Source organism: Manis pentadactyla, chromosome 1 (assembly GCF_030020395.1).
Source record: "Manis pentadactyla isolate mManPen7 chromosome 1, mManPen7.hap1, whole genome shotgun sequence".
Taxonomy (NCBI): Eukaryota; Metazoa; Chordata; class Mammalia; order Pholidota; family Manidae; genus Manis; species Manis pentadactyla.
In genome coordinates this window covers 119161783-119177497 of record NC_080019.1, presented here as the reverse complement: position 1 = coordinate 119177497, position 15715 = coordinate 119161783, and the positions used below count along the sequence as shown (strand labels likewise).

General features: G+C 38.6%; 1 protein-coding gene across 6 annotated transcripts in view; it reads right to left on the bottom strand.

The window, feature by feature from the left end:
* The window catches only part of TP63 (tumor protein p63), a 206628-nt gene that overhangs the window by 68922 nt on the left and 121991 nt on the right, over positions 1-15715 (bottom strand). For all 6 annotated transcript variants that reach the window (XM_057501115.1, XM_036875282.2, XM_057501110.1 and 3 more), the window contains one exon: positions 6764-7018. In XM_057501115.1, coding sequence (XP_057357098.1) covers positions 6764-7018 — 255 coding nt within the window. The remainder of the gene's footprint in view (positions 1-6763; positions 7019-15715) is intronic.

Sequence of the window (15715 nt, the reverse complement as noted above, 5' to 3'; positions counted from 1 at the left end):
GAAAGGTCAATTTTTGCAAGAAAACAAATTGGGAAAAATCTACAATCACAATGTGTTGCATAGTTTATTGTGGGAAAGGATTAAGCTATACATCTTTTTAAAGGGATAGAGAATATTTCTGAATGAAATATATTTATTAGTAACCTTCCCTTTAGATTCTTGTTCTAGTTTCCACTTACTTATTTAAACTTCAAGTGATCTTCCCTGTTCACTGTTAAATATATTTCAAGGACAACATCAGCCAGCCTATTGTTTTGTTTGGTCTACAGTGTTTTATAACTTTTTTTTTTGAATTATTGTCACTTAAAGATCTGAAATTTCACATGCAAATCCAGGTTTCTAACTGCTCCTGAAAAACTAATCTTTTAACACCAGGCCTACTTTTCCCGTGATGACAGGCTGGGGTTGCACAGCAGCTGCCACCATAAATGGGGTATGTAGCTCATCTTGCCACCATCCTGTTCTCACCATTTGATTCATTTATGCATCCTCCCTAGCCCCGCTGATTTTGGGGTTCTCCACCTCTATGGTAGCTCATTACTGGTAAAGTAATTTGTTAAATAAAAAGGGCCTGATGATCTGATTCCAGGTCTTGATGGTATTTCCATGCTAATTGATTTGTATCATGACCCTCGCCATATTAACCTATCATTCCAGGAAAGCAAAGTTACAGCAAAAAAACAAGAGACCGAGTGGCTGATAATACCTATGAAACCAAACTGACCACTACTAATGGTAACATAGTGAAGAAGAAGGAGGAAAAGGGGGAAGATAAGGAGAAAAGGGAAGGAGAGGAAGGGGAGGGTAGAGGACAAGAGAGGAGGAGCAGGAGAAAGAACAAGAAAAAAAGAAAAAGGATTTTTACTCTTAATTATTTTTGTAGTAGAAAAAGAAATGGAAGCTTTTTAAAAACATCTGCTGTTTCTTTTTAATCAGTGGTCAGTTCTTGTACTATTAGATATAATAATTTTTTTTCATTTAGATAGAAACTCTACAGTGCACTCAACAATCACTCAGAATCATGTGGGAAGGCCATAAACATTAGATTAGGCAGAACTGGCTTATCACAAACGCATTAACCTACAGTCAACTCCCAAACTAGCAAACATGCTAATTAAGCCATTCTGCTCTGGACTGTACACCACACCCCTGCAGCCAGTCTTCCAGTGGAAACTCATTTGTAAATCCAAAACCTGGAATTAAGTACATGCACTATCACCAAGAAGCTCCCAACCTTTATGTAAATCACTCTTCCTCAATATTCGGTGAACTAAGAGACAGCTTGGATAACAGGTAAACATGCTCAATGTCATTTTTTTCATCAAGGGAGGGGCACAAAAAGGCACTCCTGTATGTACCTCAGGAGATTTATAGGACAGCTAGGGCAAGGAGTGAAAAGAGCCTTTTTGTGATTAACACGTGTATCACTGGCAGAAGCCAAGTTACTGGTTTCTCTCCTGTCCCTCAGGAATGGAAGCTAACCACTGCTCAATTGTATGACTAGCTCCAGCCCCAGTCAAGGCTCAAACTTTGAAATGTGTTTCTTTTGTGAAAGGATCTGATAAATCATATTTACCATAAAAAGTTCATTTGTACATCATGTCCTTTGATAGGCTATTCTTAAGAGCCCAAGATTCCAGAAGGCCTCACAATGGGCTGGCTTGCATTAGATTTCTGCAGAGTTGGCAGCTGTATTCTGGAAGTCTTACATTACAGGAAACCTGATGACAGGGAGGGTGGGCCACAGTCATGCATCTCAGCTCACCTGTGAAACCAAGGGAAGCGAGTTTGCAAGACCCAAATTCTGGGATCAATGGAACTCTCTGGGGAACTGACTGTTCCCCTTTCAAATGCCACCTCCCTAATCTCTCCATTCACTCAAGACAGATTCTTTAAAGCTCTGAACATGATGTGAGGCTGGCATGATGAGTAAAGGCAAGGAAGAGTGCCCTCTGTAAGTCATGGGTGAAGGCCAAAGCATCAGACTCATGGGCAGCCAAGGGCAAAGTTGAGGGCTACTGCTTGGAACGATAACTGTTTCCTTTAACCATGAGGAGAAAACAAAGTTTCTTAATATTTATTAAGGGCCTACCATATGCGGGACATTGTGCTTGGCACTAGACCAGGATGCCTGCCCTACAAGACCTTCAAGTATAGGAAAGGAGAAATCACAATAGCAAAAAGTGATTTCGTGTTGAAACGCCAGGGTCATTATTTCAGACTGAGCACAAGAGAAAAACACTAACCTGAGAATTTTCAGTATTTGCACACAGAGGATACTGTGTGTCACAGGTTGTGAAAAATCAGCTCTCGAACTGACAAAGGTGCGTGCAGCTGATCATCAAGGAAGACTGATCTATACTCACAGAGTCCTGGTCACCAGAGTTCAGTGCAAGAAAACACTCTGCCCCCCAGTCTTCTCAGTTCTCAAGTAGGTGTCATATAAAGCTTATCGTTCCTTCTCCAGCAGCTCCAAGAGCATTCCAGATGAGTGCACATGATTCTTTTTAATGGCCATATTTTGTTATATGGTCAGGCCACCATTTATTGAACCAGTTCCCTACTGGGGAGTGTATAGATTGTCACCAGTACTTTGCCACCACAAATTAATATGCCAGTTCTTCAATAAGTGAGATCCACTGTTATTCTTTATTTAACACAGGAATAAAAAAAGACATCCTCATCAAGGAAGTGGCAGATTAAAAATGAGACATAAATGACAGAAATCAACAGGTTCTTCAAACTGGAAAGGGCCCTTCCTCGTGCTGCATCTGCTTGGGCAGGCTTAAGAGAGCAGCCCAGCCAACCTGCAGAAAGCTGCTAGTGGGAGAGCCTGTTATCGTGCTATGTCATCTATTCATGTATTTGAATAGTGGATAATATCACAGCCCCTTGGGGCTGGAGTATGCACGTTAATAGTCTGAAAGCACTAAGGAAAAAAAAAAAACAAGAAGAAGACATTTTGTTTTGCATTCTCTCAAATTATTACATGTACAATTGAACCTTCAATGCAACTATAATAAAATTCCTTCACGAAACTAAGGAATTCAAATTCTGACTCAGTAAACACTTGTGTGTCTATGGCTAGCCAGATGCTGAGAAGGGGCACTCACATATGTCACATAATGCTCACGATAAGGAAAATATTAATAACCTCATTTGTAGGCGGGGAAAGTGAGGTTCAAAGAAGTTTGAATTCTTTGAGCAGCTTTTACATGCTGCTTATAAATTTCAGGGTTAAAATCTCCATCTATGTTTCTTCCCCTTCCCACATTACCATTCCATCAACTGTCCTGTGGCTGATGGATAAACCATCACTTCACTATAGTAAATGGTAAGCCTGTATGAGTAGTTGCAATTACACTGTACAAATGACAAAGTCTGAAACTAAATCCTAAATTCAGTGTTGGTTTGTGTGTGTGTGTGTGTGTGTGTGTGTGTGTGTGTGTGTGTGTGTGTGTGAAATAGAGAATATGGAAAAATGTTACAACACTTCACTTTATTTCACTGGAAGAAGTTTAAAATAAATGCCCATACTTTCATGGAACTGGAAACATAATCACATTCCTTGTTTGAAACAGCAAAGGCAAAGGAAATGTGCCTATATACTTTAAATATATTAATTATATTTTGGCAGTAATTCTGCGTAAAACCAGAAATTAAAAGAGAAAACGCAACACGAAAGGATGACAAGTGATAAAATGGTACTAAAAAGATATTTATTAAAGAATTACCAGAAGACTATGCAGTCAGCGCGGCTGCTCTAATGACAGCTGCTTCTGCTGCTTCGAGTTTGTGGGCAGTTTTAAAATACAGTGTCTTATTTTGAAAAATTGCCTTAAAATGCACAGATGCCTAAGAAACAGGTGTTATATAATATGTCATAGAAAAGTGTCGTGTCTCAGGGGCTCAGCTTCCTACCACACCAGGCCTGTGCTCCTCTGTATCTCTGCCCTTCTACCAACCAAGGGGAAAGAAAGTCCAGGGAGGAGAGTGGAGAGACCTGACCGGGTGTGAGGGGCACCTGGGCTTCCCCTCTCTCCTCACTGGTGATTAGCTATGTAATCTTTACATTCTGAATTCTCCATATTTATAAAACTGGAAATAACAACTTGGTTTATAAGGCTCAACTGAGATTAATGTATGGGAAAATACTTCTAAAACTGTGAGGTCTATGTATAAATATGAGGATATATAATTTGGATCAAAGAGTTAGATGCTGCTATGCTCAAGATACTGTGGTTCCAAAGAACTTACATCTTTTTAGGTGATTTCAGCAGCCACTGAAATGAGGGTTCAAGTGCCCTAGATTTGGAACATAGGCAAATGGGCTAAAATAAATCTGATTGTGAACAAGAAAGAACTTAATAAAAATATAAAGAGTATGTCTTACCCTACTGGGAAAGAATGAACAAATAATTCAATCACCTTATTCTGTAAAAGCTACCCCGTAAACTGTAGACAAGTGAAAAGAAACCCAAGAAATGCAAACTAGCTGGCCAAGGTCACTCATGAAGGGCAGACACAATACTTGATTAAAACCAGTCTTTCAAAAAATTTTCTACGCTGATTATTAAGACTATCTCACCTTAAGAAAAGAGTGGGTCTCAACATACTCATCCTTAGCCTCATCAGGAACACAGACTGAATTCTAGAAAGATGAAATCACTTGGCTAAGGTCACAAAGACGATCACAACTAGAATCCAGGTTTTCTGGCTCCCAACCAGTGCTCTTTCCCATTACCGCAAGGCCTACCCCCTTTTCAGGGTACTGATGTGACTGTTGTCACGTGTAAGGAAATTTTACCAGGTACTCCACAGAATACTGTCTCTACTTTTTAACCCACCACTTAGGTCGACATCCCCAACCTTTTTTTGTGGGACAACTGATTTCTTTGAGACAGTGACTTGGATGGTTCAGAATTGTGCTGAACGTGAAAAAAGTTTTGATATTTCTGTATGAAGAGGGGATGAGGGAGGAAAGCTGATTTAATGTCATCTTTGTATCAGGCTCCATCCCCACGATTTTTTAACCATCTTAGAAGGGAATTGATTCATCATTGAGCAGCCCTAATATGCCCACCATCCCTTCCAATGTGCTCACTCCTGATACAGTGGCCCTCTGCCTGTGGCATATAAGAAACTGCGTGCCTTGAAGACCAGTGACTGTGCACATCCAGTTCTGACCCCCACTCTAAAGCGCATCAATGCTGCACTTCTAGAACAGTTATTCTAAGGTTCTTCAACAAAATATTATGTAGATCAGTCAATCAATATTTATTTAAGGCCTATCAACTCTTGAGTTCATTCACCTTTAGTGTCCATCTCCAGGTTTATTAGTATATAAACAAGGCTAAAGATTATGACACAATTGATAAGTAACACACGTAAGAGTAACCAAGTTTTAAGCTAATACTTAGACTTTATGATTAAAATATGAACCACGACAGAACTGCTTCTCACACCATGAAAGAAAAACATGGAAATACATTTTTAGACAACTGAGACATTCTGATGTGAAAAGGTAGAAAAAGAAAGAACACACTCTAGTTGGGGATCAGAACCAAATCCAGCTGCACACAAGGCTCTGTCACTGTAGGGCTATCACTTCACTCCCATATTCTTCAGCTTTCCTTACTACTACATAGGAATTACAAAACCTGTCCTGCCAAGCTTACAAAGAAGTAAGGACAAAATGAGGGAACATGTACGAAATGATGTTGGAATGTAATGTTACAAATGCAAATTATTTTATAAACTCTGTATAGCTGAATTAAAGCCTGAGGTGAACTAGAGGCTATGACATAAGAAGAGAAATTCTTTCCAAAGACATCTATTTGTCAAATAGGAGGGGAGAAAGTTAAAATAATTCTAAAGCTACTTCTCAATAAAATGATGATATTTGGAAATATTACTATAATCCGGGCAAACATTATATTGTTTGACAAACATACATGCCACTTTGGTCTTGGGCATTCTTTGATCAATCAGTTAAAACAGAAACAAATACAGTCTCCCTTGTGTTTGAGCTTTATTCATGTTGTGATATATTACAAAATAAACTTTGGAATAGAACAAATGTTCTTGTACCTTTTAAAAATATTCCCATGCTTTCTTAGAAAATTCATATATGGAAAGTTTTTCTTCTCAACATTTTTATTCAGAATCTCTGCACTAATTCAGGGCTCTGGTAAATACTTTTAGATGCTTATCTGGGGGGCAGATTGTTTTTAAATGTATAGAACTTGCACATGTAAACAAATTTAGCCCCTCCTTAATTAATGAGCTTCTAATTTCTTATTACACCTTCTTTGTGATTTTACTCATTTTTTAAAATCACACCTTAACATGACTTTACTTCTCCCAAATAAGACTGGTTACTCTCCCACATTCTGGGGACTGCAAACACATGTCCTATGACTATGCTACTTCTCCTTGGCATAATGATTTATATTTTTCCAAAAACTTTCACACAAAGCACCTTCCAACATCCTGAAGCAGGCAAGAACACATGGGCTGAAATTGCTAGGTGCCAGCCAGAACACCAGGCCTTTGATTCCCTGATCCAGGCTTTTCCCACTAAATGGTACTTTCTCTCTCTGGTTCAGGGCTAAAGTATTCAAAAACAGTATGTCACTGGGAGGCCATATCTGCCATTCAGTATGACCTCTAATCTTCAGTGGGGGAGAAATTCCTGAGGATAAGGACAATCCTAATGCTTGCTACTCATGCTTAAGGGCATAGAGGGGCCCGGTGCACTTACCGTCCAGGTGGCGGACTTGGCAGTGCTGGACTGCTGGAAGGACACATCGAAGCTGTGCGGCCCAGGGTAGTCGGTGTTGGAGGGGATGGCAGGGGATGGAGAGAGGGCGTCAAAGGTGGAGCTGGGCTGCGCGTAGGGCGAGGGTGCTGTGACGCTGTTCTGTGCATGGTCTGTGTTGTAGGGACTGGTGGACGAGGAGCCGTTCTGAATCTGCTGGTCCATGCTGTTCAGGAGCCCCAGGTTCGTGTACTGTGGCTGCAGGACACCCAGAAGAGACCCCAACATTAGCCATTTAAGCTGTAAATCATTACTCCAAGGGAGGCATCATTTAGTGCATGCATTCTTTAGAAATCCACCTCAGGTGTGCAATGCCTCACATTCAAGGTAAAATGACCAACTCATGAGGTACAGAGAGAGGTCTGAGGCGTGTGTGTTTGGTAATGGCCTGCACAGATCACATGGCTGTCTGTGCAGCCTTTCTCCCCAAGAGCATTTGCAGGAGTTGTGCTTATTTACCAACTGGGCAAAAAGTGCCAGTGTTCAGTAGTGTTGAAGAATTCTTTAGAATAAGTGAATACTACTTGCTATTCCTTTTGTTAATTTTTTTTCCTTCTGCCCTAGCATTCAGAATGAGAAAGACCACTAGATAGATATGTTCTAGGGAGGATTTGATGACCAAATTGTTGTATATGGAACAAAATCAGATATCTCCCAAATTTCCTTTTAGTCTTGCAATTCTAAATCCTGTCCCAAGGTACCAAGAGTTCCCCCCAAGGGATAGACTCATAAGTACTGAAGGGACATGGATAGTAAGATTTGGGAGAGCCAGCTATGTATTTTAAAAGGCTACATGCTGGTATGTCATCTAAACACAGCCTAGTGTTTCTCTGTTTTTTTCATTTTCCTGGTAGCAGTTTATTCTTTTCTAAAGTAGAATGTTGAAGAGAAATAACAAATGGTAACTCATAAGTATATCATGCCATGCAGTTCCTATGCCAGATGCTTTTATGTCTTCTGGGTGAATGGGCACAGAACAGGTACTCAATAAGATGTTTATGGAAAGAATGAACTAACTTCTTATTTATTCTGCAAAAAAAACAACAACCCTTTACTGTGTTACTATCAAAGAGGGGAAGCAATTTGGCCGAACCCTGGCTAACAAAGAAAAGAGTGGGGATTCTGAAACCCAATCTTCTGATTTTGAGTCCAGGGCCCTGCCCACGCCCTCATACCTGTCAGCCTGATCAGATAATTCAAGTCATTCCTAAACCTGAGTCAAACTGGACACATTTCTGAAAGAGGCAATCTAGCCTTCGGTACAGTGTTCTCTTTGCGAAACCTTCTGACACATGGAAATCTCATTGTTTCTTCAAGTTAGCAAAAGGAAAACAAATCAAAAGCAATAAGAGGAAACAGTTCTGTTGGTACTTATTTTATAAAGGAAGTGAGAAGGAAAGGAAACTTCAATTGACATAGAACTCTGGGAGTCCCCAACTAAGCAAAACTATGGAGAATTCACAAAGATATAGATGCTTGGAAACAATTTTAATTAAGCTTCATTAAAATTACTTTACTAAACTGCAAGTATTTCACACAGGGAGGAGAAACTACAGCCTCTGCCATTCCATTCAGTCCAGAGAGCATCTGTCTAAATGTTAACGGTCGCACGCCCATTCCATTACATTTATACATTCGCATTCCACCGCTGAATGCCGCGTCCCCATTTGCTCTTCAAATAACTCTTAATCTCTTTACACTTATCCCCACGCTGACAAGAGCAGCTGTTTGTCTTGCCTTCTCTCCCCTCTGCCTTCTGCAGCTCCTCATCCTCTCCTCTCCTCCATCTCCCGTTCCCCCTGTTGACAGGGGAGGCCAACATGAAGGTGAGACAACTAGGGGAGAAAAAAAGGAACCCCACCGGGCTCTGGACAAATGCCTGCACACCCCGGGCTGAGGAAAAGTTATCTGGTGTGCACGCCTGCGGCAACAGCCTGGAAAAGGGATTGAAGACATGCTACTTGTGTTCAAGTTAAGGGTCAGCAGACAAAACACTCCCGAGCACCCTGCAGGAATCAGATAATGCTCACAGAGGCGCGTGCTCCCCTACAGCAGTACAATTAGAGAGGCAGCCACCCCTGACAAAAAGGACAAAGAAACTCACCAAGCACTTGCTCACAGGCAGTAAAAGGCCTCCTGGGCCACCCCTTTCCTCCTCCTTCTAGCTACACAGAAAGGAACCTCAGCTAATTGTGGGCTTGGATGAGAACAAAGAAACGTGGCCCTTTGAATTTTTTTCAGTATATGTAAAGAGAAAAGTTTTGGGACTCAGCTTTAAAAGTCAGTGAGCAAACACTCAACACTTCTTGAAGGACTTAAGAGACATGGAGACTCCATCTACCCCAGAGGCACAAAGGACACCCCCAGAATGGCAATAAGACTGGCCCTATAGCGTGGCACTAAAGAAACAGACACGGTATTCTGGCTCTTGGACAGCATGGAGGGTGCTGATGGTTACTCCGTTAAGCACCATAACTGTTAATTACATTCAATTCAACTGGAATATTTTACTTAACAACAACAGGATTTGCTTCCAATGCTAATGCCTCAAGTTATATAACCTAAAACTTTATTTCTTAGGTGTGGGCAAAGAGCTGCTTTTTATCAAAGTGGAAAACACATTTCAATTTAAACATGCCCCAAATTTTACTGTACAGAAACATAAGCCAAGTAGTTTGCTCAATTGTCTTACAAAAAATAAAGAACAAAACCAACACTACTTTGAATTAGTTAGCCTAAACCATAAACAACAACAAATGTACTAAAGTAAGAATTGCATGATTGGTAATCTGCTTGGATACCTTTCTCAGGTTTATTAAAAATCAATGTCATAAACCTGCATAGGAAATAGTACTTCTGAAATTAATTTAAAAAGCAGTTAGGTAACAACAACAAAAAACTGTTCTTATTTGCTCATTTCATTGATGTGAAGAAAGAGTGGACATGGTGACAGAGTACAACTGGGGGCCAAGGGCAGACCGACACAGCCAAGAAGAACAAGTGTTACACAGGCAGGACCAGCAAATAATTTGCAGGGCCCACTGCTAAATGAAAATGCAAGGCCTCTTGTTCACACAGCATTAAGAGCATCAAAATGGTGGCAGCAGACCACTGAAAGCACAGGACTCTTCATGACTGTACCCTTTGCACACCTCCAAAGCTAGCTCTGTGCTGGATTAATGTAATAGTCATGCCTTATTTTCCTCCAAAATGAAGCTGGTGGGGTGAAGGGAGCAGTAGCTGTGTCCCTTCTTTTCTTACAGTAATCCCATGAACACAGGGAGAAACTGGGGCCATGCTGGGGATGCTACTGCCATACCCATTGACAATGACAAGTCAAAGCATCTCAGAAGGTAGAACATGACACTCGCATATCAATCTCAAAAACTACCTCTGTGGAGTCCCCATTATCCCATGTGTTTACATACAAAAGCTATCAGAATATTTGGATTGAAATAGGAAATATATTGTCCCTTTCTAACCGCAATGTATCTTGACCTCGGAATAACCTTAACATGCACTCAATGAACTGAATACATGAAAATGTTATATATCTACCCTACCATGTCTGAAAAAGGAGAGTCTTCTCTCCACAAGACATGAGGCAAAAATGAATACAATGTGTCTGATGTCTCCTGTAAGCCTGATAAAGTAAAACAGTTGATTTCCTCTGTATTCAAACATATGCTTCATTTTTTATAAAATAACTTGGAAATAGAAGACTCATTGCCGGGACCTTTGAAAGTTACCAACATCTCTAGCTGGAATATATTCAGGATCAACACAGACTAGTTGATTTGACCACAGAAAGGATGACGCACACCTTGGTCACAGAGACCTGACACAGGCCAGGTCACCACAGATCACCCTGCGGGTACTCTGAAACATGGAATGGACATGATAAGTGTAGGGTTACCCAGGGGCTGAATCGCAAAACTACTTGTTTTCACCATTAGGAAAGAGCAAGTATAACTACCATTGCTAAATATAGGCAAGAGTGTTTTCTTGTTTTTGTTTTTCTCCTCTTATAAGTCCTGTTGTGATCTCATAGCCATCTACAGACTTTGACTTATTTCTTTACAGAACTTCAGTTTGGATGATTAGAATTAAAATAGTGATATAGAAGATGAGATTTTTTTCCTCACCAAGTACTACTTTAAAAGTGTTCTATACATGCAATTCCCTTAGTTTCATTTATTTTTCTTCCCTGGATTACACTGTTTAATGATCTTAAAATCTGAGTCTATTATGGGCCTGGTTTTTCTTTTCATCAGCTCAGTAATAATGTGGCAGTATATATCACTGTAAACAAAACTCAGTATTCAAAACCTGGGTTTATACTTAAAGTTCATGACATAATTACTTTTCCTATAAAAGAATTTCATATCAAAAAAGGATTCCAATCAAGGATCATTTGATGAGTGCCATGGAAAGAGAGATGTAGGCATTATTTGTGTTTCTCAAAAATCTCTTTTTTCTAATATTCCGGGGTGAGACATATTCTAAGCTCTTTTTCCCACATATTACTATCTGAAATAGCTAATTTATGTCAATATGACAACAATATATGGTAAGACGTTAATTACAAAAATGGGAATGAGAGCCAAATTAGGGGTAGGAGAGGTTATAGTTAGGACATATCATCAGCATTTATTTATCTCACTTCAAATGTTCCCTTATCACAGGAAATGATAACTTGCCCAAATTTCATTTGGAAGAAATTATATTTATAATCCTTGACTGACTGTTAGATGAGGCTAGGGAACTGAACATTCTTCAGCTCTTCTTACGTGCCTGAATGGATCCTAGTAGTGCCAAAGAAGTCCGAACAGCCTAGGTGATGTGGGGTGCAAGTCATGTGCCACTCATGTACTAGACACCCCTGGGCAAGGTCCTTGAACAGCACAAACCTAGTTTCCTATAAGAAGATTGATTTCTGATGCTGAAATATAAGTGCTGCACCAATTCTAACATGGTAGATGTGACCATCTTCATTTGCAAAGCAATTTTAAAATGCTACGAGATTACTTTAAAAAAAAATAAGATAACTCTTCTCCTTTAAACAGATTTGCCAGGCCAAACCTACAAATCTTAAGATATTTCAGGCAGCCTACACACTTTCCTCAGCTGATATAACCTTTCACCTTAGGCTTCATGGAACAGCTTTTGTGAACATTCTAAAGCCCCTCCTGGGAAAAGAAAACAGTTTTCTTCATGACCCAGGCTTTACAAAACATTCATTCGATTATGCTGTAGCAGACAGTACTACATTTTCACCCCCCAAATATCAGCAGGATAGCGACTTCTTAACAAGCACTGCCCTAGGGAGAAATACTTGTCATTTTTTAGTTTTCCACCACCTGCCTCATCTGAAAGAATGATAGTTGTTTTATGCTAGAATCAAACACATTTGACTTAAAGTGCTTCAAGATGAAGAAGATATTTGTATTATAATGTCAAGTTCCGCCTTGAGAATTAGTTAGCATCACATTTTTCTCAAATCAGATTTTGTTAATGAAAATATTTTGCTTCTTTTGTCTTCCAAATGATCTGCAAAAGGGAATGTCTGGAGGTAAAATAAACTCATACCTCACAGTGAACAAAAGGAAGAATAAAGTACCTGAACACACATGCACTTAGAGGGACAGGAGTCAGGGAGTTTACTAGAATGTTTTATGTTCTGACACAGCGTCAAGATTCCCTTGAAATCCAAGATTCCATAATTTAGGAGACAGCTCACTAAAAGCCCCAACCATTGCCAAACAAGGGCAGGAGAGACAAATAAATACAAAGTTGGCTGACCAGGTGGACAACAATGTTGACAAATTACTGACAGAGCACTTGAAAACCCAGAAACTGAAATGTACTGAAGTTAAAAGTTGACTCAAACATACTTAATTTATACTGTATAGAGTTCAATTAGGTAAAGACAAAATTTAACTTTTATGATTTCAGTAATTACTCCCTTCTAGTAATAATGACAAAATTATAATCATGAGTATCTCATTTCTGAAAGAAACTGACATCACCTTTACATATGAAGGGAGCATTGGGCTTAGCAGAAAGTAGAAAGGTATCATTTTAATATTTAATTATTCTTGATTCAGAATGTAAGGAAAAATATATACAGAGTTTCAGTTTCTCCAAAACAAACCGAGGTATTTATTAAAGTTGGAACAAAAATGTGTTTGAGGACATTTTTAATATACAATCACTGTTTAAATCACTTTATTTAGCAGACACAATAATGTGAAAAGAGGAAAGTACATAGTAATGAAAATCTTCAGTGAAGGTTAGGCCATGTGCATGGAAAGCATACCATGATGACTTTTCAAGCTTATCAATAGTGCTTTGTTGGTTTTTAAAGTGAGTTTCACACATTGAAAAGTAATTTTGATAATCTATCTGTTTAGATCATATCAGAAATTATGACTGAAAACAATGGGGTGATTACATGTGATTAACATTTATCACAGGAGACAGCTTGGCTCACTACATCATGAAACTGCAGACATATCAATTTCAATAAAATAATAGTGACCATCAAGATTATTAAAAAATCTGAAACATATTTAGCAGATATGACAACATATCCACTCTTAATCTTCTCTACAAAAATAATATGAGCTATTACTACTACTCCCATGTACACTGAGTCCTTACTATGTTTCTTATAACGTGCAAGTGCTCTGTATGTATTTATACATTTAATCCTCATGAGTTATGTGGCATTATTATCTCATTTTTTATACATATTTTATAGATGAGGAAACTGAAGCTCCACATGATTAAGTAATTTGCTCAAGGTAGTAATTGACAGAGCCCAAATGTGAAACTGGTAAATCCTGCTTGAGAACCCGCTTTCTTAATTATCCTTCATTCTGATTGCATGTAAATCAGTCACTTAAATGTCTGCCTGGAATTTTTATCTAAAAGTTACACTTAATGAAAGCAAACCCTTTCTTCTACACCTTAAAATTTTTTTTCCACTCATTAAAGACAAGATAAAACACTTTAACCATTCTTAGAATGCATGTAATTGCAGAGTTTAGAGTCCCAGCTCCTTAGAGTTACCACCTGAAACCCACCGCAGATGTGCTCATGTCACTCTCAAACTTGAACACCTTGAGCAGTTTCCTGTTTTCTTAAAACAAAGGCCCCAAATCATTAAAATGACATATGCTGCAGTATCTGAAACTTTCCCCTTTGCTCACTAAAGAACAACTATATAGGCAGTCTTTCAGTTTTTCCAAGGCGGACTTTTTCAGTCCAACACTCTTTTTGCATTTGCAGGCTATTTCTTAACTCCACTTTTAGCTCTTCCAACTTTTAGCTCAATGTCATATCCCATAAGAAACTTTCATTTACTGCCCAAATAGGTATTCACCTTTGTTCACATTGTCATAGCATTCTAACTTTCCCCTATAGCTATAATTGGAATTATCTGTATAAATATTTTTTAGTGTTGGTCTTCTCTGCTAGACCATCAGTTTATGTGTGATTATATCTGTCTTGTGTAGTGCTGAGTCTTGTATATGGAACAGTGTCCAAGACACGGGAAATATCCAGGAGATATTTATTAAAAGAATAACTGCAAAATACTTCAAAATGAAAATCACTTTCAGAAAGTATCCCTCTTATTCTAATACAACTAAGTATTGATTTTTATGCTGAAGTTAGACTGTTTCCAAATCAGATTCACCACATTATATACTACTGCCAGGTTATATTAGAGTGCATCTCCAAGTAATCTCTATGACCTTTTCTTTGTGTTTTGATTTGTTTTGGTGGGTGGGAATTGTGCTTTTAGCTTCAGTTTTTATGGGAACTAGTAGCAGAATAGCCAGTCCTGTCACTCACAAGGCAATGAGTAATACTTGATAGCTCACACCTACCTGGGAAGTTTATTAATGAACTTCTACTTCCTTAAAACCTTCACATACACATTTTTGTGCCAAGGCAATTTTTTTTACTGAATGATCTAGATTTTGTTTCTAATGCATCTAGGTCAACAATAAGTATCCAAATCTTTGTGGTTATTTAATTATTCACTTCCTGTGAATGCTGCTTGTGGCCAAATGTAGGTTGCTCTGGAAAGAAACCACCCAGAAACAAGCTTAGAGTAAGACGTTGGTTTCTTGTAGATAGGCTACAAAATTGGTCCCTCCCTCTTTAATTTCCATGATTTTCTGCTCAGTTAGCTAGAATTCAGTTTAGAATAATGCTATAATGAAGCACTTTTAAATGCATGTTTTGAGGAACTGAGATTGTAGCCTATCAGACTCACACACAATTTCTTACAAATGGTCTAAATTCCTGACTTCATTTCCCAGATTTTATAACACACAGAAAGACAATGAAACACTAACATTTATTTGCAAAGGGAAAACTAAAGCATGAATCAAAGAGTATACTACTTAGTCTTACTATTCTATACATATTCAAATAAAGAACACTGTTTTGTGAGTTCTAATTTGGATTTGCTTGGCAAGTTCTTTGCTGATTGCTACATTTTTCATTATACTTGGGATAAAGTTTTTAGTGATTTGCTGTGCTTTGTAATTAAGCACAGTGACTTGATAATACTGAGTGTTCCTTTACTGTCACTTTTAACTGAAAATAATCGAAGTTTCCAGCTATGCAGAAGACATGCCTTACTTTGAAAAGATATCCGTCTATTCATTTCATTCTACTTATCCCATTATAAAAGTATCAATCCAGTCAGTTTAATAATCACAGCAGTTCATTAGTATCTCATTTGAACAGAAAAAAAAAAGACCTGGGACACTACTTTTAAGAACAAAATAACTTAAAAGATTTATCAGACGTCTTTTAGTAATAGCACCATAGAAAATAAAATGAGAAAGTGTTTGCAAATCATCAAGCTTATTCACC